This window comes from Rousettus aegyptiacus, unplaced genomic scaffold, assembly GCF_014176215.1.
Source record: "Rousettus aegyptiacus isolate mRouAeg1 unplaced genomic scaffold, mRouAeg1.p scaffold_m13_p_8, whole genome shotgun sequence".
Taxonomy (NCBI): Eukaryota; Metazoa; Chordata; class Mammalia; order Chiroptera; family Pteropodidae; genus Rousettus; species Rousettus aegyptiacus.
In genome coordinates, this window is record NW_023416311.1 from 85,789,417 (window position 1) to 85,815,848 (window position 26,432).

At 36.2% G+C, this 26,432-nt stretch overlaps 1 protein-coding gene and 1 pseudogene across 1 annotated transcript in view; both read left to right on the top strand.

Annotated features, from left to right (window-relative positions):
* The first annotated feature begins 11,344 nt into the window (after positions 1-11,344).
* The window catches only part of HCN1 (hyperpolarization activated cyclic nucleotide gated potassium channel 1), a 315,929-nt gene continuing 300,841 nt past the window's right edge, over positions 11,345-26,432 (top strand). The window contains exon 1 of the mRNA XM_036225740.1: positions 11,345-11,771. Coding sequence (XP_036081633.1) covers positions 11,365-11,771 — 407 coding nt within the window. The 5' untranslated portion in view covers positions 11,345-11,364. The remainder of the gene's footprint in view (positions 11,772-26,432) is intronic.
* Positions 25,691-25,809, top strand: LOC118607428 (annotated as a pseudogene).

Consider the following 26,432-nt stretch of genomic DNA (forward strand, 5'->3'; position numbering starts at 1 on the left):
CTTTTAATTCTACCTCAGCAACTAGTCATTTTCAAATACCCAATATCTCCCTGATGGTCTATGTCTTAGTCTGTTTAGGCTGCTGTGACAAAATACCACAAATTTGGAGTTTATAAACAACAGATATTTCTTTCTCACAGTTAGAAGCTGGGAGTCCAAGACTAGTGGGTAACACAGTCAGGTTCTGGCAAAGGCTCTCTTCCAGGCGCAGACTGCTGCCGACTTCTCAGTATTTGGGAATAAATTCTTCACATGGTAGAAGAGCTAGGGAGTACCATTGGGTCTCTCTTATAAGACATGAATTCCATTTACGAGGGCTTTACCCACATGAAATCGTCACCTCCCATAGGCCGCTTTCTAATTCCATTACCTTAGGGGTTAGGGTTTCAAAGCATAAAGTTGGGGGAATGCAAGCATATGAGCTGCAACAGTGTATTTTTTCACACCACTTCTGGCACCAGTATCTGTATCAAGATATTTGGTTACAAGCCGCTGAAACTAACTTTAGCAAAAAGAAAATCCACAAGATTGAACAGAGAGCTGAAGAAAGTAGCTTGGAGAGAGCAGAAACCAAGTATATCAAAGATATTTTGAGGCAGGAAGAGCTTAAAAGTCTCATTCATGTGCCGTTGATGGAATATATAAGCAAAATCATATGTATTTTTTTTCTGTCCTTATGGTACTTTACTCAGGATTCAAAATCTGAGCAGAGAAAGAACTCGTGTGTTCCTCCCTTGGCTCTCCTGGAATAGTGAGAAGAGAAATTTATTTCTTAAAAGCCTTATTTCAGAATTCGCAGGGGAGGACTGAGAAGCTTAATGCAGTGTGCCACCAAGACACCTCATCACTGAGGAGGTTCTCAAAATGAAATTGGAAGGTTGTTAGGTGTGAGAAGTGCATGCCAATAAAAAAAAAAAAATCACTAAAGTCACCTCCACCACTTAACTGCAGTCTTCTATTAGTCCAAAAAGACTCAAATTGACTTGATGTTAAATATTGGATTTTAAACTTTTATGTGCACGCTTGACAGAGTTATGACTATCTTCTTAATTAAAATAATTGAAGGGTAGAATTGCTATGCTGTTTTGTGGTCCCAGGTTTGGCTCACACTCCTATACATATTCACATTTGATAGAAGATACCTATGTATTCAATGGTGTTAACAATAATAACAAATTTTGCGGATCTTTACAAAGAGAAACATTTCCATGAAAGGCCTGAGTTTGAGAGGAGGGAAAGCCACTCTTTATTGAACCCAAATTTCACACTATTTAGCAGCTGTAGAAATAACTCAGACTTTCTTTGTTCTTATCCGCTTCCATCCTGAGTTCATTTCTCTGGGAGTCCCCCAGGGCCCTTGCCTTTATGCTTTCAAACAAGTCCACTCTTCATAGTGCTCCTGCCACATGTAGCGTGGAAGACCTTACAGTGAAGTGAGCTGCCTCTGCGTGGCACACAGGACTTCTTCATTTGTACTCTATGCCCTCTACTTCTCAGGAGGTGCAGCCCTGATGCTTGGAGCCATATGTTGTCAAAGCTGCCTGGTACTGTGTGTGTGGCAAGTATATATATGAGCATATGTGAATCGGTGTAGACTACAAAGGGTGGTCCTCTCTCCTTTAGCGTTACACTTTGTTGTAAAGGTCCCAACGATCCATTTCTCTTACGTTTCATACACGGTAGTTCTTTTTTCCCCTCTTCTGGATATTCCATGAGGGTGGGCAGGGGTGAGGCTGAGTGACAGGTACTAATGCCGTCTCAAAATCACCTCATCCTTCTTTATCTTAAGGCTGTTTTAGTAGTTCAGGTTCATGGTGCCTGACTTCTGCCCTTAGTATGAGTTTCCTAAGAAGCTTCTCAGTCTTTATACAAATGAGCTTCTGATGACTTTTTCACCAATTTGCCAGTCCTGTTTGTTAACACTCCCAATCTGTTAGGCCATCCAAAGTCAACCCACCCCCACATAAATAACAAAGTTTTCCTTTAATTCACGACCATAGTTCCAGTTATTTCAACTGAACTCCAGGACCAGTACTCTACTTGCTTAAGACTACTTCTACATCTGGTAATTTGTGAAATGGTGAGTTTCTGGCTCTTTGGACTGCCCTTGAGAGAGCGAATTTGCCTAGTTTATAAGTTTTGGTATTCCTGAACAATTTGGTCAAGTAATGGGCCTGAACGAATAACCTTTGTACCCTTTAACTATTTCCAGTGCTTCTGATTAATAAGGACCTTTCATTCATTTATTAAAGACCCAAATATAATCCACTGTTAATCCCATCGACTTCATAAATCTATTAATTTCATTAATAGAATCTATTAATTTCATCAACATACATACCATAATAAACTGCCACTCTATTTCTACTGAAAAGTTACACTTTTTTAAGATACTACTTGTAAGTAGGACTTTCCTTATTCAAATTCTAGTTGGTGTTCATGTAATAACATACCAATATCTCTTTTTGTCCTAGAAAAAAAATGATCACATCTAAAATTCAGGGTCATTTCTCTTTTTTATTGTCACCTAAATCATTTTCAATTTTAATATTAATTCAATAATTTTATTGCTATTACATAATTGGGCATGACATGGCCATGGTTCAATTATATAATACTTCTATAGAAAATATAGATGAAGATAGAAGAGATGTGTTCTATGAATTTTTTTTTTTACCTGTGAAGAAGATCTTTCTAAGCTTTTAGTTGGTTGTATTAAAAAATAAGAATTGAAATAATTATATAATTACAAATATATCATCATTTATCTTTTGTCATAAATTTCTTTATACAAGTAGAAATATGTCTCGAAGTAGAAAACGTGTCTGTTGTTTCATTTATTCCACAACAATTTATTGAATAAGGCTAGGTGCCAGTCATTTTTCTAAGTGCTGGAGACACAGCAGTGAATAAAGCCTTTTGGACTTATATTCTAGTGGAGGAGACAGATAATCAACAAATAAAGAAGTAAAATATTGAGCGTGTCACTTGGTATCCCAATAAAGCAGGGACAAGGGGTAGGGAGAAATAGGGGTTGCTTTCTATATAAAATGATCAGTAAAGGCTTTTCTGCTTGAAGTGCGAGCGAAACTTTGAGGGGAGAAGGAGCGACATTTGCCAGTCCTGAAGTAGGAGTGTGCCTGGTGAGTTTAAAAAGTTTAAGAAGGTCTGTGTGGCTGGACGAAGTTTGGGGTGATGGAGAGGTAAGCAATAGGATCAGAAAAGTAATAGGGGTTTAGGAAGCCACAGTCTAGATCTTGGCTTTTACTGAGAAAGTTGTCTCCTGAGAGGACTGTAGTTAGAGGAATGTCCTGACCTGGCTTCTGCTATAAAAGACTCACTCTGGTTGTAGAGTTTGAGTTTAAATTATAAGGATGCAAAGTAGTGAGAAGGGGTCAAATTCAGAATGGAGAAAAAATAGGAATTGTTGACAGATTAGATGTAAGGTGGAAGTAAAACAAATGAAAGATAAAATCATGTTTTTTTTATCTGAATAGGTAGAATGTATATTTGATTTATACTTGATGTTTCATAAAGATCGTTAAAAAAAGAAATGGGTTAAGAAACTTCTTAAAACAAGTGTGCTGACTAATGTTCTTAGAAAATGCATATTAAAATACATATATACATTTGATTAATATTTTCACATATACCTATAATGAAAACTAAATAATTGTGGATGACTACTGATAGAAAAAAAAAATCAATGGGTCTATGAGTCTTTTTGTGTGGAAACAGATGTCAATTTTTATAAAGAAATTTATTAGTCACACATTAGGAAGTTTTACTAGTCAAGATCCTGGCAAGAAAAAGGTGGCACACTGAGCAGATTTCATTGAAGAAATTTTAACGGAAGAAGATAAGACATACAGAGGTATGAGCAGAGTTAACAAGACACACAAAAATGGTCAAGCTCCCACATAAGAACTAGGCAAAGGAGGAAAAAGTGGCAAGAGGAAGAAAATTATTACTGAACAGGCCACGAGCTGTAGCCACTAAGAAGGCTATAGGAGGTGAGACCATAGAAGAAAGCAGCCTAAGAAATAACCATGATGAAGAAGGGAGGGAAGGAGACAAGGGCAATAAACAGCCTATTTTTTAACTCCTGCCCTTCTACTGCCCTTGAGAGGTCAGAATATATAGGCTACCTGTTGATGCAGTCCATGGATGTGTCAGCCCTGGGACACAGGGAAGGGAGAGGCTGTGATCGAATCTGGAGGGACAAATAAAGAAAATACAGCACAGAATTTAATGTAATTAAGGAAGTTCTGAACACCAAGGCACAAATGTGGGCAAATCTCTGGAATTCCTGTAGCAGAAACGAGGGATTGCATCTCTGCATTGTTGTGGGAAACTCGGCTCCACTGCCTACTTTCTCAGTTTCCGGAGAATAATTTTTGTGACCAGGCTTGAGTTAAGCACCCACATTTGACTTGGGAGGAAGGGATAACAGGGTCCTGTGATTGGAGCCCAGTCCTAACCATGTGGAGTTAGGAAAGGACTCTAACACGAGAAAAGGATTATAGACAAAGAAAATTGCCATAAGGCTTCTGCCTGCAATCCAAAAAATATTTATATACCATAAGGGAAAGTAAGTTTTTCTAAACGGACACCCAATATTTCAGAATACGCAAATGCCATTTAATTCATTTCTCAGTTCAGTGAGGTCAAAGCTTTGTTGTTGTTTATTTGTTTGTTTATTTTTGTGGGATTCTTTACTATATTTTTTCCAGCTTTAATTTTATCTCAATTCTATGTCATTCATCTTAAAATTAAATTCTTTGTTTACAAAAATCTTAAGAAGAGGAGATGGCTTAGTGTAACGTAATTGCCATTGTTGAGGTGGGATGGGGTAACAAAATAAATAAACAAAATCTTGAAATGTAAGGTTTTGCCTTTTGTTATGGACAACAAGAATCACAAAAATTAACCTCCGTTAACCTAATTTATGCATCATAATTGATTTAGAGGCAAAAGCAATAATGATTTTATTTATAATAGTATGCAACTTTATTTACAGACTTTTCTCAGAAATTCTTGCTAAGAGGTGGATAAAGTCAGCTCTGAGACTCAAAGTTGATCAATGGCCTCTTTGTCAGTGACAGTACCCACCTCCTCTCTCTCAGACAATGAATCATGAGATTTGGGCTTAGAAGTGAAAGGTCAAAGGGGAATACAGCTTTAAGAAGAAAACTATTAACCAGTTCAGTATTAGCAAATTATTAACCCCATTTCAACTTGTTCACTCATTCATTCATCCATCCATTCATTCATTCATTCATTCATCTGGTGATTAATCATTTAATAATTTTCAAAATTATTTGAAAATAATTGAGTTTGAAAATAATATACATTCTTACTAAAATAACAAGTACATAATTTCAGTCAGGAACACAGGCATCATTGGAATCATATAGTCAAGAGGTAGCTCCACTACATAAGACTTGTCAAATTTTTATGTTAATAAGCTCTTCAATACTAGCATGTAAAACGAAGATAATAGTTGCCTTACAAACTTAAATGGCCCAGCTGGCATTATCACTAAAAGTTGTAGAATTAATATTGCTCATGTAAAAGAGTAAAATATGCAAATCAATAACTATAATACACTGCAGTCATCCATATAGTAGTGAAATGCATCATGATCTACAAAGGGAGTTAATCGACAAAAATTTATCCAAACAGACAAAACGAAACTTCCAGTACTGTGTTGAATAAAGTGGTAAAAGCAAACATCCTAGTCTTATTCTTGATCTTAGAAGAAAAGCTTTTAGTTTTTTATAAATGGCTTTTATTATGTTGAGGTAATTCCCTTCTATCCTACTTCAATGTTTTTATCATGAAAAGGTGTTAGATTCTGTCAAATGATTTTTTTCATCAATTGAAATGACCAAGTGGCTTTTTTTCTTTGATTTTGTTACTGTAGTATATTACATTAAGTGATTTTTGTGTGTTGAAACATCCTTGCATTCAAGAATAAATCCCACTTGGCCATGATATATAATTCTTTTAAAATACCATTGAATTTGGTTTGCTATTACTTTGTTGAGGACTTCTGCATCAATTTTCATAAGGGATATTGGTCTGTATTCCTATTTTCATGTGGTATATTCATTTGGCTCTGGTATTAGGATAATTACAGTCTCATTGAAGAGTTAGGAAGTATTCTGTCTTTTTCAATTTTTTGGAAAAGTTTAAAAAAATAATGGTAATTGTTTTTCTTTAAATGTTTGGTAGAATTCACCACACCAGTGAAGCCATCAGGTGTAAGGCTTTTCTTTCTTGGAGATTTTTGATTACTGATTCAATCTTCTCAGTAGTAGCAGGTCCACTCAGATTTTGTGTTTCCTCATGATTTAGTCTTGGTAGGCTTTGTATTTCTAAGACTTCGTCTATTTCATTCAGGTTATTTAATTTGTTGGCAGACAATTGTTCATAGTATTCTCTTACAATCCTTTTTATGTCTGTAGAATTAGTAATGTCCTCATTTAATTTCTGATTTTAGCAATTTAAATTTTTTCTATTTTTTTCTTAGTCCATCTAGTTAAAGGTTTATCAATTTTGTTGATGTTTTTAAAGAACTAACTTGACTTTATTAATTTTCCCTATTGTTTTGCCATTTCTTATTTCATTTATCTCCCCTCTAATAATTATTTTCTCCTTTTATATAAATTCGGGTTTTGTTTCTTCTTCTTTTTTCTAGTTCCTTACCCTGTAAAGTTCATTGTTTTTAAAATATTATTATTATTTTTTTGAATGTAGGCGTTTACCACTAAAAATTTCTCCCTTAGCACTGTTTTCACTATGTCCCATAAGTTTTGGCATTTTGTGGTTTTGTTTTCATTTATCTTATGTATTTTCTAATTTACTTTGTGATTTCTTCTTTGATCTTTTGGCAGTTTAAGAGTGTGTTGCTGAATTTCCACAAGGTATCAGAAAAGATACCTTGTATGATATCTATCTTTTAAAACCCATTGAGATTTAGTTTGTGGCTTAACATATAATTATATTAGAAAATGTCCCATTTGCACTTGAGAAGAATGAATATGCTGTTGTTGTATAGAATTGTTCTGTTAGATCTAGTTGGTTAATTGCATTGTTTAAGTCCTCTGTTTCCTTACTTATCTTCTGTCTGGTTGTTCCATCCATTATTGAAAGTAGGGTATTGAAGTTTTCAACTATTATTGTGAAACTGTCCATTTCTCCCATTGGTTGTTAGTTTTTGCTTCATATATATTGATTGTCTGCCATTAGGATCCAAATGTTTATAATTGTTATATCTTCTTGCTGTATTGAAACTTTTATTACTATATAATATCCTTTTTTGTCTCATAGCTTTTTGATTTAAGGTCTCTTTTTTTTCTGATATTAGTATAACTACTCCTGCTCTTCCTTTGTTACTATTATTTGAAATATCTTTTCCCATCCTTTCACTTTTAATATCTTTCCTTGTTGACTTTGACTTTCTAAATTGTTATTAATTATGATGGTTATGCAGTTGATTCTTCTGCAGTTGATTCTTTTGAGTTTTCAGGTCAGTGATATTATCAGCTACAAGTATTATATGTTGCAGACATGCTGGGTATGAGTGTCTTGTTCTGACTTTAAAAGCTCTAGTGTTTCACATTAAGGATGATATTGCCGGTTGCTTTCCAGGTAGATAATTGCGTTTGCCTGTGCATAAGACACGGCAAGGCTATGAGGGTGCCTTTGGTGAACCATTCTTTTTATTGTTCCTTATCATTGCCTTCTTTAATACCGACAGATTCGACTTTATTTCCTTATGTGTGAAATACGTGTTTAATACATTTGCTTATCTTTGTAAGAGGACTAAAATGTTTTAGTTCTTAAACCTTTAAGTTTCACTGAGAATTTTCCAATAAGCTGTCAAACTTCAATTTGCCCATCTATCATTTTTATCTCATCTAACATGTGCTTGCATCTGTTGCAAGACTTTCTTTTAGTTTCATTATTAATCTTCTGCTGCTGTCTGCAATTTGATTTTAAGCAGAGTACTGAAGGAAACAGGGAACGATTTAGAAGATGCATAGTCTTTGTATGCACTGAACAGCACATATTACAACTTCTGTTGGGACGGTCTCATGAAATAAATTTATAATTGGTTTTCTCTGATGAGTCCTCAGAAATCAGATTCCTCAGCAATATAAGGCACTTCATTCAATATCATGGACATCTAATGACAAAGTGTCAAACATGGTGGTAGTCCTATTTCTAAGATGACTGAAGAAGCACTCTAATTTAACTTGGTGGATTTTGGCCTGAGATAGTTTATGAATGACAGACAAGGAAGCATGCTAAGAAGAGGATATCCTCAAAGTTCAGGCCTGTCCTGGGACATAGTCCATGTGTGTCTAGAGTGGGTTGGGGAAGGAATAGGGTAATGGAGAGAAGGAAATGACAATAGGAAATCAAAATTTAGGTCTGGGACTTGAAAGTAGGAACAAGAAGATGAGGAGAGCCTAAATTGCTCTTATCTGTGATTCTTATCTCCCTAATACCACTAAGCAAATAATCAGTTCCTAACTTCTTAGTTGGTCAAAAAGCTTTTCTAATTTATGCAATGATCTCGGGAATAGAACAATTTAACAATGAAATAAATTTATCTCTTCTAGACACTGAAGCCTAGTTTTGAGTTAAGTCACATTTTAGAATATATTTGCTGATTCTTATTTTCATTCTTTTGTAGCTTTCACTCAGTCCTAATTTTCTTGCAAGTTCTCTCTTCTTTTTTCCTAAAGAAGTTATTCACTTAAGTTCACATTCTAAATAACTTTAAATCAATAATCTAAAAGTAAAGAAACTTCACTTTTTTTGCTGACAACTTTAATAAATGAATATAGTATACACAGTCTCAAAATTTTTAAAATAATGTATTTACTGAGAATTCAAATGAATCAAAAATGACCTGAAGCTGTACTGGGAGCAACCAATGACTGTGACCTTATTTAGGTATATCTTTGTTCTGTTTTGAAAACTTGTTTTTTAATAGCTCTATCATATTTGTTTAGGATAGACATTGAAACTGAGAAAAATTCTGACTAAAATAATTGCCTGGTCATGATTAAGTTGAAATAGAAAAAAAAATAGCAGGATTGCTTAGAAAAAAAAAGAAGAAACTGACTTAAACTCAGCATAACATTTTAGATGGTGTATTTTTAAATTATTATAAAATTTAAAATTTATGTTAAAATATACATTTTCACACTCATAACTGAAAATAGAGGGATTGGAGAAGCATACAGAATGGGAGAAAAGTAGGGAACATCCTTAGTCTAATAAAGAAATGCTGCCTGAGTAATTAGGCCTTTCTTAGGAGGAGCTGTGCTTTAGCCAATGTTTGTTTTGCCCATCCCTTTTGCTTCCTTCTGCCCTTGGCACCTGCTATCCTCATCTGACCTCTTAATTTCCAAAGTCCCTACTTTGATACATCAGAACACTATATTATTCATATTTTTCCCTATTTCTTACTATTGAAATTTGGCCACCTATACAAATTTCTCAGGGTTCTGGTTTTTGATTAGTTGAAAACAGATGGTGTCTGAGTCAGGATGGGGCTCACTGAAAGAGATTTAGCATAGGCTATGGTAAGTAAAATGATAAGGAAAATCTTACAGAATTGGAACATAGGCCTAATGGCTTCTTGTTTCTGCCTCTATTTTTTTTTTTTTCTCTGTTCTCTGGTCCCTTTCGCAGCCTCTGCTAACCTCTCATGAGAGCATCCAGTAGTCTTTCTTTGTCTTTATTCTTGCCTCTCCCATTATTAAATGGCTTCATCACTGTTGAATTTATCAGGAAAGCACCTTGATTGTCCCCACTCATTTTTTCGTGGTGGGCAATTGGTTGCCACCCTGTCATAGTTTCCCTCCCTGAGCTGCCCACTCCTCTTCCCTCCAAATACAGCCATGGCTGATAGGAACCCATGAGACCAGGGGCTCTTGGTGGGGCAGGATTGCCTTTGAAGAGGCTGTGGGCAGGAAGGCAGTGCTTGTATGGGAAGCAGATGTTTTGGGACACTTGGGAGTCTTGAAGCTCTTCAGACTCCAGGGCTGCCCTGCTGATTGGTGAGTTTTGCTGCACATCTTGTTTCCTTTAGCTAATCCAGTAGGTTTGGGAGACACGCAGGGAATAAAAAGAGTCTCAGAATGCTTTCCTTAGCATTAGTAGCATGCTGTAAATTTGAAATTACTCCCCCCCATCTGAAATGGTGATTATACTCTGCCTAGATACCAAGACATCTTCGCTTCTTGGTGAGGTGTAGGTGAACACTGACCAAAACGCATGCCTCTTAGTGTGTTTTCTTGATTACATAACTTATCTAAAAGATAGGTCAGGTCTGGCGAGGTCTCCCTAACACATTTTTCTCTCAGTATTGGCCGCTGGAAGTCCTGTTTGCATGTGTGTTGATATGAGTGGCCTTGGGAAGAAAGAAATCCCATCCCCTGCTTAAGGAGCTCTGAGAGAATAAACAAGGATAAGTGTAAGGAGGTCAATTGTCTCTGGGTGCAGAGCTTCATCTGAAAAGCCCCCAAGCAGCTGATTACTCTAGGTTACCTGGACCTAGTAGCTTTTGCTGTCGGCCTGCATCCCTCTAGCGCTTGCCCATACCGCCCCCCCCCCCCACACACGCATTGCCTTTCTACTCGTAAAATTTATTATTCATTGTCAGATCTTACTTTCTTGTGTACTACTAGCTGTACACGTGAATTTTCTGCATGTGGAACCAGCCATCGTCTCTCCTTTTCCCCATCTGTAACATCATTCAAACAGGCGTTCCGAAGATGTGACAACGTCTGAATAAGTTTGAGGATGTTTTGTTTCTTTTGGACAAACATACATTCACCAGCTCAGTCTGTCTCTCTCTATTTCGCTGTCTCTCTCCTCTTTCGTACAAATATACTCCGAGTCTCTCAAACGTAAATGTCTCCCAGGGCTCCTGAGTTCAATGTCACGCTGGGCAGAAGTGGAGCAAGAGTGGAGGGACAGTGTGCGGCGTGCCGGCGGGCGGAGACCCTTTCCGGCCAGCAGAGGGCAGCCGAGGGGAGGCGCTGGCGCGCGAGGGCTGAGCCGAGCCTCGCGTTGCTCGGGCAGCTTCAGCCTCAGCACCAGCCGCGGCGGAGCCGAGAGCGCAGCCACTAAGGGCAGCGGCGGCGGCGGGAGCGAGGCGCGCAGCGAGCAGCGGCGCGGGCGGGAAGGAGCAGCCACCGCCGCCGCCGCCGCCGCCGCGACGGGCAGTCGGGCTCGCTGGCAGCTGCATCCGGCCTCTGCCCGCTCAGCTTTGTGCTGCCGGCGCCGGGCGGCCGGCGAGTCTGGAGCCCGTGCCGTCGCCGGCCGCGTCCTCCGGGCATGGAAGGCGGCGGCAAGCCCAACTCCTCGTCCAACAGCCGGGACGATGGCAACAGCGTCTTCCCCGCCAAGGCGCCCGCGACGGGCGCGGGGCCGGCCGCGGGCGAGAAGCGCCTGGGCACCCCGCCGGGGGGCGGCGGGGCCGGCGCCAAGGAGCACGGCAACTCCGTGTGCTTTAAAGTGGACGGCGGCAGCGGCGGCGGCGAGGAGCCGGCCGGGGGCTTCGAGGACGCCGAGGGGCCCCGGCGGCAGTACGGCTTCATGCAGAGGCAGTTCACCTCCATGCTGCAGCCCGGGGTCAACAAATTCTCCCTCCGCATGTTCGGGAGCCAGAAGGCGGTGGAGAAGGAGCAGGAAAGGGTTAAAACTGCAGGCTTCTGGATTATCCACCCTTACAGCGATTTCAGGTGAGGACTCCCTATCGTCGCCCCACCCTTTCTTCCTCGCGAGCCCGCAAACTCGCTTCCCGGCTCTGGGAGGGGGCGCCAGGGGACTCCGAGGGAGGGGGTGCCGGGCCGGCGGGGGTGGCGCTGCCGGCGTCTCCTACTGGGGCTGAACAGGCTCTACTCTTCTTCAACTAGTTTCCACCCAAGAGGGGGTTGACTGATGAGTTCCTGTGGCCTGGGAGTCCCGGGGAGACTCTCCTTTCCTTGCTTCGTGAACTTTGCGGGCAGATCGGGGAAGAAGGCCACCGTTACCCTCGGACAGGAGGATGCTAAATTGGGCCAGGGAAACTTTTACTTTGGATGTAAGCGTGTAAGGGAGCGGCCAGAAAGTCATCCTGGGAGTGCCACCCTTGCTGGTGATGCTCTCCCAAGAAGTGGGTCCTCCCAAAAGGGGAAAAAGGCGCTCCTGGGGTCGAGAAGAGGTTGGGACAACCGGAGACAGGCACTCACGAGTCCTAGTGTTCCAGCCGCTCTCACCCCCGGGGAGCGTTAATCTGCTTTTCATCTGCTTATAGGCACCGGGTATCCTCAATGCATGTCTTCAAAATAGTGGCTGGCAGGCTAAGGGTAATTTGCGCTTGGATAGTCCTTGACTTCAGATTTCAGTGGAGCCGGTACTGCCAGGTTGGGCAAGAGCGTGACAGGAAGCCTCCAGTTCCTGAAACAGAGACAGGGGGCGTTCCCAGAGCCCCTTTCCTGAAACCGAGACACCCTTTCTTGACCTTGACTACAAGTCTATTTCAGAAATCTCTTTCCTTGTTTTCTAGCTCAGGAAAAAGGGCAGGAGAGCTGTCCGCTGTCAGGGAAATTGCTTCGGACACTTAAAATTAAGATGTTTCCTGGTCTTTTTTGTCGCCCAAGTATTCATTCGGTTATAAACATGTTTAGAGATTATCAAATGAAGGTCGTGAAGTAGATCCTCTTATTAGCGTGCGCACACCCTGCAACCATGTTATAGGAGCTCCTGAAGAAGTCTTGGCTTTCCATTAAAAAACTAGTAACTCGGTGGCATTATTTATTTATTTAACTGAACTCCTCGAAAAGGAATCAGCGAAAGGAGTATGTGTGCAAACTAAGCAGTTTTAATAGGTGTCTATTAGACAGCAAACAAGTATAGCAATAAAAAGCAGATTACTTTGAGTTATGTTTAGAAACTAAGGGGAATTGCCATCAATTTCAGGCCTTAATGGGAGCTGTCCAGAGTACTGAAAGACATTTACTGTGGAAAACCCATACTCCGGCCACATAAAGCTTTGGAGTGACTGACTGTCACTCCACCTTTTCTGAGATATATACAGTCTCGTAAATCAGTAGTCTCTATTATCTATGCATAAAGTGAATAAACTTTAGGAAGTGTATAATTTTAAGATTCTTATTTGAAAAAACACACAGCAAAGTTCAAAGGAGGACTTATGAAACCTAATGATTTTTACGGTCCATAGAAAATTAGGAGTTTGCTTGAAAAAAATGTTCATATCAAAAGGACCTACTAAATAACCTAACATATTTCCTCCACTAAGAATATACTTATAGAAAAAACTGATAAATGACCTTGGTCTAAAGTATATAAGATTGTCCTATTCTTTAGAATTTTAAAAGTTGAAACTAAGTGTAGAATACTATCATTCTCTAAGTCCTCAATGGAAATATGTTGCAACACAGTATTATATTTTTATCCATTAAAAAACTTCATATGGTAACAGCCTTCAGCCTTAATAACAAAAGTAAACATTTTTTTTTTCAGAAATATCTTTGGTTTAGTATTCACATGCAAATAAAATGCTAAACTTTAACACTCAATTAAAGGATTACATATGATACTTTTGTTTTTTGAACAATGTGAAAAAACTACACTTTTCAAAATGGTGTTACATCTTATATATCAAATAATTAAACTTTTATTACTCACTGGATAAAAACATAAGGCTACCTTTCAGGAATTGGAATAGTATGCCAAAATCTTTGAATGAATGAAATTCATGAAGTAAAAAATTCTCCACATCTTTCCAAGTATGTTGTACGACACGAAATATCTCTTTAAAAACAAACAAAAAGCTTACTAAATAAAGGAAGAAATTAAAATTAAGTGATGGTTTAATTTTATCATATATCTTAAAGAAATGGGAAATGATTAAAAAGTGAGATAATACTCTAAACAAATCGCAGTGCAAAGTAGTTTGGAACATTTGAATATTTGCATAATTAGAAAAAGAAAACGATAGACATAAATTAAATAATTATTATGATTTAGATTTTTAACTGGAAGATATCTGAAAAAATAGATTCTAAAAATCATAATGACAATATTTTTCAAACAATAAACTAAGGAAGTAATCATATAAATACTTATTTGCAAATGGAAGACATTTACGTCTTATTATTTATTAATGTTTTTATATGGTTTCAGATACCAATATAAGATTTCTAAAAACTTATAACATGTCAGAAAAATGTAATGAAAAAGAAGATGATGACGAAATTCTGACAGTATTTTTTTCTAAAGGAAAAGCAAGATGTGAGTAATCTTCAACACATGATCTGTTCACCTCAAACCCCTTTTCTGAAGAAGACATTTTCAGGGAAGCGCTTTGCTATGATTCCTGCAATGCCAAACTATGAGAAAGGGACAATTAAACAAATTCTATGGAGAGGGACAAGGTTATGGAGATAGGGATTCCCAAAGGGTTTTATTCCCCCTTGACACTTTCATAAACCCTTGCCTGGCCAGGCAAGTTTACTCCTTCTCATCTTTGGTCAGCTACTGATTGCAGCATGAGTCTGCTACTCCAGGGCACTCAGGACATTGACACTGTGGCTAATGGTCTAGTATCCCCTCTTAGGAGGATTTCTAAGGCTGGTTCCTTTCTCCTTTCCCAAGGCGGCAGGGCTGTGCTCCCACTGAGACTTCCTGAGAGCTAGCTAGGTGCCTCTCACGCCAGCCAGCGCCCGGGTGCTATTCTGTGTCTGGCAGGCAGTTTTCCGCCTCTGGTGTAAGTAGGGCAGAGGCGCTGCATTTCCCTTCTTTCCCAGGAGAGGATGATGTTAGAAATCTTGAAGGAGTCAAATATTATCAATACTGTTAGAAAAACGGTGGGAGCTAGAGAATTTAGTTAAATAGTCTTATGTTTTTGTTTATGCCATGGCCTCTAAGCACCCAAAGTAGGGAAAATATAGTTACTTGAAAATTAAATTGCACTGATCTTTTGCATAGTGAGGATTTGATCTCAATCTTATTGAGTCCTGTGAACAACACAAACACACACAGACACACACACAATTTTTGGAGGTTAAATATTTTTGTGGAGATTACTAACAGTGATTATATATTTTTTAGCTAAAATTTTACTTTTTACTTATTTAATAAAAAAGTGACACTAGCCAAGTGTGTGTTTTCATAGCCAATCTATAGTTATGATATAAATCACTCAAATGCATTAAAAGAATATTTAGAATACTTTTGTGGATGATTTTTATTATGTAAGTAATTTATCTTGGAATAATTTATCACCAGACTATTTGCCATTTTGTGGATTTTGACATTAGTTTGTTGGATTGCCCGTACATGATGGGATTTTGTTTGTTTGTTTTTAAATAATGCTCCTATTCCATATATATTACGTCTTGACTCTGTCAAGGGAGGAATTTTATATCTTGACTTGTTATTTCTTCCACCGCTTTTCATCAATTAGTCTGAATAACTGTGAAAAGCTGATAGTGTCATAAAGTACACAAGGACTGTAGAAACGTGGAGTCACTTCCTGGAAAAGTGACTTTCTGGGCTTCCATCTCTGCCTCCTGTTTCATCCACTACTGTACTGATGTTAGAGGTCACTGATGTGTTCATTAGTGAGGGGAGACGTCACCCATAGAACACAGTTAGTAGAGGGAGACCTTTTGTTTCCAGGAGCTTCTCACAAGGAAACAATTCAACCCTCTGGGGTTTAAGGACTAATTAGCCTACTGTTGTGTTATCTTTGTGCTGAATGCACTCTCTATCCTCCCAGCAATGCTCCTTTTATTTGCTTTCCATATCAACCTAGACAAAATTAACCATAAGAATTTATTTTTTTCTCTGTTAGTTGAAACAGAATACCTCAGAATGACATGTTGTTATCATAGACTAATTTAACAAGACCTAATTAAACTATATCTGCTTGATCAAAATCCATAAACCAAAACAACACCAACACCAAAAAGCAATTTAAATAGTATTTGTAAATCAGCATTATCCCGAGCAATGAACCTATGTCCCAAAGTGAGTATGAAGCAAAGAAAAATGTATCTGATATGATTTTCACATGAGCATTTTGCTATACTGAGTGTAACTTCTGTGTTTAGCAGATAATTCACTTATTTAGAGAAAGAACTGGGCTTAGAATGAGGACTTTCTTGTCAGTACAATATAAATTATGGCAGACCATTAGCACCGTGTGAAAAGTACTAAACATTTTCAGGGTCTGTGACCAATTTTCATTTTATCATCCTGTGTAAAGAAGTAGCAAACTATGAATTAGGCTGACACCATATATTTTAGGAGCAGAGGTAGTGGTAATGAAGAGAAAATCTGCATGCACTAGGAAAAAAGACTGTTTTCTCTTACACTAAGTACTTCTAAAAATATTTTCTTTGTGAAGGCATCTTGATGTACAACTTAACATTATTTTTCCAGAAAAAAAAAGTAATTGGAAAATCGTGATGTTCTCTGAAGATCCTGAAATTTTTTTTTGTTTTGCAAAATAAACTTTCCTGGCACTCACGCTCGTCTCTCTCTCTCTCTCTCTCTCTCTCTCTCTCTCTCTCTCTCTTGTGCATGTCTGACAAACTATTCAAGGGATGTCTATGTATGATTATGTACACATAAGTTGTTGATTATTGTTGAGTTGAGCATTTATCTGAAACATTTCGCCAAAGTTTGAGTGACAAAAATTGATTTCATGTCTTTTTTGCACATTTGTTAGTTCATTTCCTAATATTGTTCAACTATTTCGCCTAATAACTGACCACTAAGTTACAGCAAAGTAGTAGAATTATGCATGTCCTGAATTTACAATTGACAATCTTACTTATGTAGACATGTTATTTTCAAGACATTAGCTGTAACTCTAAATAAGTTAGTTTAATTAGACATACACGGAATTAGCAGCTATTTACAAATTTTGTACATTCATGCTTGCTTTCAGTATTATAAATAGTGCTGCAGCAGACATCTTTGTGCATTACTCTTCACTGTATTCTGGGCAGAGTTCAAGGAATGGAATTACTGGCTGCAAACATTTTAGAGATTCTGTACATATGGATTTTACCAGTTAATACTGCCACTGGTTGAGACACTTCTTAAAATTATGAGCGATGTAGGTTTACCAATGTCGATATTCCTGTTTAGATATGCATAGGCAGTTTTATGATAGAAAGTCAAAACTATCCTCCATTCTGTTCATCATAGAGTGGCAAGAGTGATCTTAAAAAGCAAATAATGTTAACTAATGTCTAATAATGTCACTCTGCTTAAAACGCTTTAGAGGCTTCGAATACATTTGACAGACCACCCATGAGCTACAATACCTTAAATAATTTCAACTGTCTATGCAACTTCATCACATACCGCTGCCTCCCTCACTTTTTTACAGCCACCTGGGTAAATTTTCAGCTCCTAGAACAAGCTGAGGTCTCTCCTGCCACAGAGATTTTGTGACATTTAGCCCCACTGACTGAAGTTCCCTTTTCATGTTTCATCATTCTACATCAGAGCTAGTTTCTCTTCGTCATTTGGATTTCGGCTTAGTCCTTGTGATCACCCTCAACAACTTCCTTCTCCATTTCGTTTTCTGGCTGGGACTCTTGTCTCATCAGAATTTATAATTGTGTTTTATGTATGTCTTTCTACTAGAATTTAAGCTCCATGATCTCATCAATATTATTCAATTTTATATTCCGAATGCCACAGAAATGCACATAGACGTTTTTCCTGCTGAGCTTTCTCAAACGCTTTGTTTTTAACAGCTTTTTTTGGTGATATAATTTACACACCATACAATTCAGTCATTTAACATGTATGATTAAATGTTTTTTAGTATCTTCACAGAGTTGTGCAATCATTACCACAGTCAATTATAGAAGATTTTATTATACCACGAAAGATCCCATACCCATTTGTACTCATTTCTAACTTTCCCCTTTCCCACGAAGCTCTCTGAAACTATTCAACTACCTTATGCCTCTATAGATTTTTTTTTTTACTCCAGATAGTTTATATCACTGGAATCATACACTATGTTGTCTTCATTATTGGCTTCCTCCACTTAGCATAATGTTTTCAAGTTCCATCCATGTTGTAGCATGTTTCAGTACCTCTTTTTTTTTTTTTTTTTTGGCTGAATACTATTCCACCATATGGTTATACCGACTTTCATTTATCTATCAATTGATGGAAATCTGGATTGTTTCTACCTTTCGGCCTTTATGAATACTGCTCATATGAACCTTCTTGTACATTTTTTTAATGCAGATATATTTATATTTTTCTTAGATATGAAATCAAGGGGTCAATATACCAGATTTTAATAAATATTATTGAATAGAAGGACAAGAATTAGTCTCCAACCAGGAAGTGCATACCTTTGATCTTAGAATTAATAAATCCAGATAATGAAAATTTTTTTTCCCCCTGTAGTAATACCTAGTATGCCCTCCCTACTGCCACCTGTAAGCTTGTGTCCCAACTATTACATTCCCTGCACAATATACAGATGACTAAATGAAACTGCCAGGAGATTGAGTAGCATGAACACAGTGACATAGATAGAGTGTAAAAGTGGGCCAGGAATTCAGCCTCTCTGAATCTTAATTTTGATACTCCAGCTCTTTTACCTAAAAAGAAACAAGGCTGCCAGTATAAATAATTCCCCAAACCTGAAAAAAAAAAAAAAGCATGATGGAATAAACCTAATTATTTATTCTTCCTCCCTCTTGAAATTATTCCAAAAGAATATGAAAACGAAACAAAACAAAACACTGATACATAGATAAATAGAAGACAGAGAAGAAAACAGAGAACAAGAGATCTCAGAAACATTTCAGAAAATAGAACGCAAAACTGTTCTCTTTACACAATTCATTGATCCCCAGAAGTGCTCAGGACATGCAGGTACTAGTTAAGAAGCAGCTTCCAGGAAAGCAAGGCTGAAACCAGGAGGATTAAATAAAGATCTCCTTAGTGAATATAGTACTCTCAGTTGTAACATTAGAATGCTTAGAGCCAGGTCATTTCTACTCAGACAGGAAACTGGAGGAAATGCCTCCAATGGGAGACGTTTCAAAATTTCCAGCAAAAATTCTTATTTATTACCTAATGACCTTGCACAAAGCCTCCCATATGTACATAGAGACTGTAATTATATTTTAGAATTCTATCATCTAATATGATCTGAAAGCAAAAGATTATGAGACTTTTGAGAAAAGTTTCCATCATAAAAGAGAAAGCCTAATCAAATAGCAAAAGAAAGTCCAGAGAACAGACAGACACTTGGGATAAATATAAATTACATTATTAAAAAAATACTCTATAAGCGCTATCTTCAGGAAGATATTTTATCTATATAATAAGAATAATATACAATAAAAAGAGCACTCAGAATAAAAAAGAGCACTTGGATGTAATAAATTGTCACATAAAGTTTAGAAAGCCTCTCAGAATTAGGGAAAAAAGAAAAAAGTATAGAAAATATAAGCAAAATTAAAGATAATTCATAAGGTAACAGTCTATTAAAGCATTTCCAGAATGAGAAAACAAACGTAAAATGGACAGATGGAATTAACAGAGACTTTTTAAACAATATTTTTCGCTGAGTGAAATATCTTTTCTGAGAAACTCAGAATGTTCAGCACTGTGTAAGTAAAAGACCTCATGAAGGGTCATCCTACAGAAACTTGAGGGCTCCACTAAAAAATACTAACACTTTTCAAAGAGAAAGTTACATATTAAGAAATAGGAAAAGTACTATACTGTTAAATGCAGTGTAACAAAGTCTACAAAGTTCTGAGAGTGATTTCTAAAAGAATTAATACCCTGCCACTATATGAAATTAAATAAAGACATTCAGAATTCAAGAATTCTAATCTTAACTACCCATGCATGATGTCTTAGAAAGTTACTGGATGATGTACTCCAGCAAAACAAAGAATTATATCATGTAACATGAAACCAAGGAAGACAATGTGAGATTTAACACAGAAAAACCTTGAAAGAAAGTCCCAGGAGTGCTCCCAAGTAGCTGGATTTGAAGGAAACCATTCTAGAGAGGAGTAGTAAAGCAGAGGGCTGGAAAAAGGCCTTTAAGGGAAAAACTGGCTGAATATCAGCCTTTGAAAAGTGTATAATGAGAACTCTTTGACTTTCATGTAAATACCTGTAGGGTACATTAAATACAAGCAAATAAACAAAAGACCTTTATGGAGTCCTGCATGATTTGAAGGTGAATAAAAAAGGAAAAAAAATTGCAATGTATTGCTTTGCTTGGCTCAGCAGTGAATAACACTTGCCTGGTCATAATATTGTAATGAGGTTTACCGATTTAAGCTATAATTATGGTCCAGTTATTCTGAGAGGGCAAGAGAAAGGTAAATGAAAATGAGTGTTTTAAGAAAGCCAAATCCTCATCTGCCATTATTGGAAATTAGCAGGATTTAAAGTTGATATGTCAGTTTCTTTTCGAAATATGAATTGAATGTCAAAAGAAACAATTAGAGTGTTTGAATTAGGAAAGTGGGTATATAGAGTGAGAGGAATAAGGCAGGATTTACATGTTCTTCTTATAATTCTTAGATACTATTTTACTTTTTAAAAAAGACTATAGATATATTTTGAGGTAGCATAGAGTTTTCCTGGAACACAGACTCCAGAGCCAGGATATTTGAGTTAGAATACCACCTTAGTATCTAGGCCTCAGTTTTCAAACTTTTAGAAAAAAGTTTCCTCATTTTCTTCCTTAAAATAATATATATCTCTTATCAGGTTTTTGTAAGAAGATATGTATTTTTTATTTATATTGTATATATTTATATAATGTCTAGATATGTGGTGCTCAGAAATTATTCTCTGCACTTAATGCTGTGTTGTAGCTATTATTATGAAAGTAGTTTTGAAATAGAATTAAGGTGTGTAAACTATTTGAGAAAAGCAACTACTCTCCATGTACACAGTTAACAGTCTGCAGAACTCCTTAAGCAAATGTACTATGAAGGCAAAACCACGTAAGTGATAAGCTATTGTTATTGTTGTTGTTGTCATTTTTCTCTTCACGGAAGTCTGGACAACAGAAGACCTGATGTGCAATGGCAGTTTCTGTGTGTTCTATGTGAAATAGGTTCACTCATGAGACAATTAGCATTGGACATTTCTAATACATCCTCTATCTGAAAAATTTTCTAGATATACCTGTATTATCTTCTAAGTGTTTATAAAATGCTACGGTATCGAATATTTAGAAATAGCTTTTAGGGAAAATTCTAATGGAATTGAGTTGCATGTACTCCTTTCTGTTAATCTTTATTTCCATCAAAAAATGGCATAGTTGAACCATTTGGGATCTTATTTCAAATCGGTTAAGTGTTATATATGAGTCAAATAAGATGATTCATAACTTGCTAAATTCTTTCATTTTCTTTTTTATCGTTCAATTTAATAGTCATAAGATGATTATTTAGAAATATTTAAGAAAGATTGCATATTTTAAACAATGAGTTAAAAATATTTTTTACATCGTTTAAGAGTAGATGTCACTTATTGCCCTTGCAGGATGTGTTAACCTTATTTTTTTTTTTAAAAAGGGAATATACCTTATTTAAAATTATACAATTATAGATGTTTGAGAGACATGATCAGAAGCTGAGAAAATAAATATTGAAAATTATATGAGTACTATTTGTAGGTAGACTGAGTATTATTTTATCTGTAGAAGTCATTGATTGTTTAAATTATTTTTAAAAAGTCTTTGTTCTGAGCAGCAAATTTGGTATTTGCGTTGAATAATCATGTAAGTGAATTAGGATGAATTAGAGATAGATATTGTGTCTATGAGTTAGAATTTTTAATCTATCTATCATAGCAGAAATATATGATAAAAACACCTAGTTATGGTTGTATATGTATTAAATATTATAAATAACCCCAGAATTTGATTAGCTGCAACTATTGATTATATTAATCATTCATAACCATTCCATTTATATTAGCTAAGGTTTCTAGGCTCGTAGGCTACTTTAAGAATCAAAGGAAGGCAGTGGACCCTCCACCCTGATAAAGTGCATGTATTCACAGAATTTTGTGATTTCAGGAGTTTGTGATTCCCTTCAAACACATTTATTCCTGGACCCCAAGTTAAGACTTCCTGAACTATCTAATATTTGTACATAGAAATGTGATACTAAAAACAACGTATGGAAGATACAATGAGAGAATTTTGCTTGGACAAACCATTTAAAAATTAGATCTGTAGCTAGAAAGACACCTTGAGAGAGAAAATTTCACACAATCAATAAAGTAGTTTAGTTTTGAGGCTAGATGATACCTGGTTAGCGGACATCGACTGGAGATTTGTTCTGGATGGGTCGGTCAGGGCAGTAAAGCACAAAATTATAGCTAGAAATATATTTGGGATGAGAGGAAGCTAAATTTTTTTTTTTTTGCTTGCAGATGATGTTTTCTACCTTAAAATGCTAAATGAATCAACTGAGAAGTGATAAAATTAAGTATAAAATTCAGTAAGACAGCTGATTATAAGATAAATAAAATGTATCAGTAACTTAACTACACATTGCCAACTATGAGAATATATAATAGAAAAAAATTACTAAATGTAAAACCAAAAATATAAATTATATACCCAAATTTGAAAACTGAAAATTTCAAATTAATATAAAAAAGATGTTATATAATTACTAGTATTATTTAACTAAAATAATTGAGTAAAATCTATTCTTATGAGTTTGTAAAAATTTAAATCCAATAGGTTTAGATTTATAACAGGTAAAAATAACTGAGATCAGTGGTCCTAGAAAAGCATTGATGTATCACTCTGACTCCAAAAACAGTGTTGCAACCTTTCTAAAGTTCAAGTTGGCTCGATATAAAAAGTTCTTGAAAATATAGAGGATAATACATTATCTTACAAAAAAATGACATTTTGCAAATAGATGGATGCAAGGATGATAATTTTAACATTTTTCATAATAGAAAATTATAAATAAACGTAACCTGAGTAAAATTCAATCCTGTACTAAACCCTGGTTATCAGCTGTTCCGCATATCTGTGCCTTGCCTTTACTTCATAGAACTTATTACAATGTGTTATACTAAATGTTTTATCTAATTTTATTTTATGTCCCCTCATCTATAATTTAAACCTTACTTAAGGTGAGGTTTTCGTTTTGTTTTGTTTTGTTTTTTAATTGTTTTAACCACTGTAGTCCCAGGACTAGAGGCATGCACAGATGAACAAATTTTGGCAGCATTATACTTCAATGTTTTTATATACAATTTCCAACAACCAGTTGGTCTTTTTCTCTATATTTCCTGCAAAAAACTGAATATTTTAATTTAGTGTAGACAACCTAACCCAATACAATTATCTGGAAATAAGATTTGAAGACAATTAAAATAATATACATATATACTTATATTAATTATATTTACTATAATGCTTATTTTTAATGTAGTTTTAAAAATAATTTGGATATATATATTATGGATATCTTGGATGGTTCTTGTTTCACAGTCCTATAAAAGGTATTTAAATGCTATTGTCTTTAGAATCAATGCTATCTTTATCAAAATAGAGTTGAAAATATATCTCTTTGGGCAATGACATTTAAGAAAGAGTAACATTACTTTCTTGCAGGTATAATCTTTTTCTTTTTCTTTCTTTCTTTTTCTTTTCTTTTCTTTTTTTTTTGCCAAATTGTGCTGCTTGATATAATGGTACAATTATTAAACTACTGAGTCAGTGTTTCGAAAGGGGATTAATTTTGAATTTTAACTCTGTGATGAGTAGGTTCTTTTATTGTGTTCACCAAACATAAAGTTAGGAAAAAAATTTCAACCAAAATTTCTCTGAGTGAGCACTATTAAATTGGTCCTTGTATTAAGTTAATGAAAAGATATCAGAGACCTTGATCTAAGAAAGTTGAAGTTGGTATAAATTTCCAAAGGAGAAGTCCTGTGAATCTGAGAAGATAGTGGTAGCTTAGTTTTTGCACATGAAAAACAGAGCAAATAAGGTAGCAAAATCAAAAACACCATGGACAACCTTTACGGCAAAATTGTTCTCATGAACCTAAAAGATGAGTAAGGTGGGACGGACCTACAAAAACTGCAGGACCTTTGTTTTTGAACCTCCCTGGAGGGTGGAGGTGGGCAGTACTGGGAAGCAAGGTCATCAGCTAGACCCGAGAACCTCCCACATAACCAACAGATATTTCTGAAAGTGTGGCTGAAACGGGAATGAAATTCACACAATCCAATAGCAAGAGGTCTGTTGTAATTTGAAGAGAAATGGCTGATCCCAGGTCTAGGGCAGGAAATATATGTTAGGGGCCCAGAACAACTTGATATACCAGATAGTAAAGAAGTTATTAAAGACTTACTTCCACAGTAATGTAAAAAATAATCAGGAGCCAAATTGAAAAAGCAAGATGATCTTCAAAGTGGATAAGAATTTCAATGAATTTAAACTCATCAGATACTTTAATTTGAGGTTATAATGATATAAAAAATGGTTACCTACAAAACTCATAGGGACCCAATTCTTTACCTTGAAACCTTGTTAAAAAAGGGACAGAATTAAGCATTTACCCTGATGTGTAAGCAAATAGTAGAGGGAGAAGAGAGTGTCCTTATAAAGTTATTAAAGCAAATACATGGAAAGGTAATGATATAATTAGAAAATGATGATTTTACTACACCTATTTGATTAATGCATCTAGACATTGAGCATCAGTGGTCACTAACAATAAAAAAATAACAAAACCAAATGTTGCATCTTCTTGATGAAAAAACACCAGTCACCCATAGTTTTGCCAAAGGATTGAAATCTGGGTCTAATCAGGCCTCAGGCTCCAAGTAACAAACTGCAGAGAATACAAAGGGTGAAGGAACATGCTGAACTTGCCCCTGGAGCATGTAATCAGCAAAATCCAGTCTTGGAGAACTGACGGGAGTGCTACCCCGGCTCTTCAACAGAAAAATAGCGAGGAAAAGAATGGGGTGGAAGGGAATTTGTAGATTAAAAGACAATCTAAACTGAATGTGGAGATTTGGAGCAGATCAAACTATACAATATGGGATGAACAATTGTGATGAAACTGTCGAGAAATTCAAGAAAGCAACTATTATGAAATTCAGCAGAACTTTTTTAGAGGGTGGGAGGAGGTAGTGATTGGGACTGTGCACATGGACAGGCTTTTTGGGTAGATGACGCAGTTCTTTCTTATCCTGGGTGATGCTTTCAAAGGTGTTCGATTTATAATAAACCACTGTTTTCTGTGAACTTCTGTATCTGTATTATTTTACAATAAAAAGTGAGAGGAAAAAGGGAAGAGATCTTAATTTCCAAGATGAAAGTTGAGGCTATAATGAAAAAGAAGTACAGTATTACTGTGTGTCTCTCTACTCACAGATCTGATTTGTATTTGCAGCAAAACCCTAATAATGCTAAGGTAAAGCAATGTAATGGCAACTTTATGGCAGGAAAATCACCCAGGTAATCTCTTAGAAAAGTCAGAACCTTAACTGATTTTACTTGACTTGAAGAAATGTTCAAGCTCCTTGATGCTAATCTATGAAAATTGAGAAAATAATATCTGTATCATTAAGAATATTTTGACAAGTGTACGGCCATGCCACCCTGAACAAGCCCGATCCCGTCTGATCTCAGAAGCTAAGCAGGGTCGAGCCTGGTTAGTACTTGAATAGGAGTCCACCTAGGAAGACCAGGTGCTGTAGGTGTAACAAAAATTTCAAAAATAAAAAAAATAAAAAGTAAAATAAGAGATTGTAAACTGACAAGGTCCTTGCAATCTGTGAGGTCAACCAAGTGTTGCTTCGCCTAAAAAAACAAACAAACAAACAAAAAACAATATGGTGACAATAATATAAGACATGAAAGATACTAGACTCATAGCCAATATTTAATAAATATTAAATTTCCTTTTTAAAAAAAATTTTCTGTTAATGGTTAACATATAAGTATAAAAAAGTATCTAAAAGACATGGGATCATACACATGAATTCACTCATTCAGTAAATATTTACTAAGTGCTGAGTATGGTTTCAGGGGATGTTTGATGCTTTAGATACAAAAGAGAATGAAACCAAGTCATAGCCTTTCAGTGACTTCTTGTCTATTGCAGAAGACAGATACATAGGAGAGAAAGAATGCCAATAAGGAAATAGTACAAAATGATATACTGCTATAGAGAGTTATGATGCATTAATTTGATAAAATTTAATCATCAGCTAAATTTTGATTTTTTTTTTTTTTACTATTTATGCCTCAGACTTTTTTTAAACTACCATAAATAAACTTTTACATCGTGTGTGTGTGTGTGTGTGTGTGTGTTTTGTTCTTT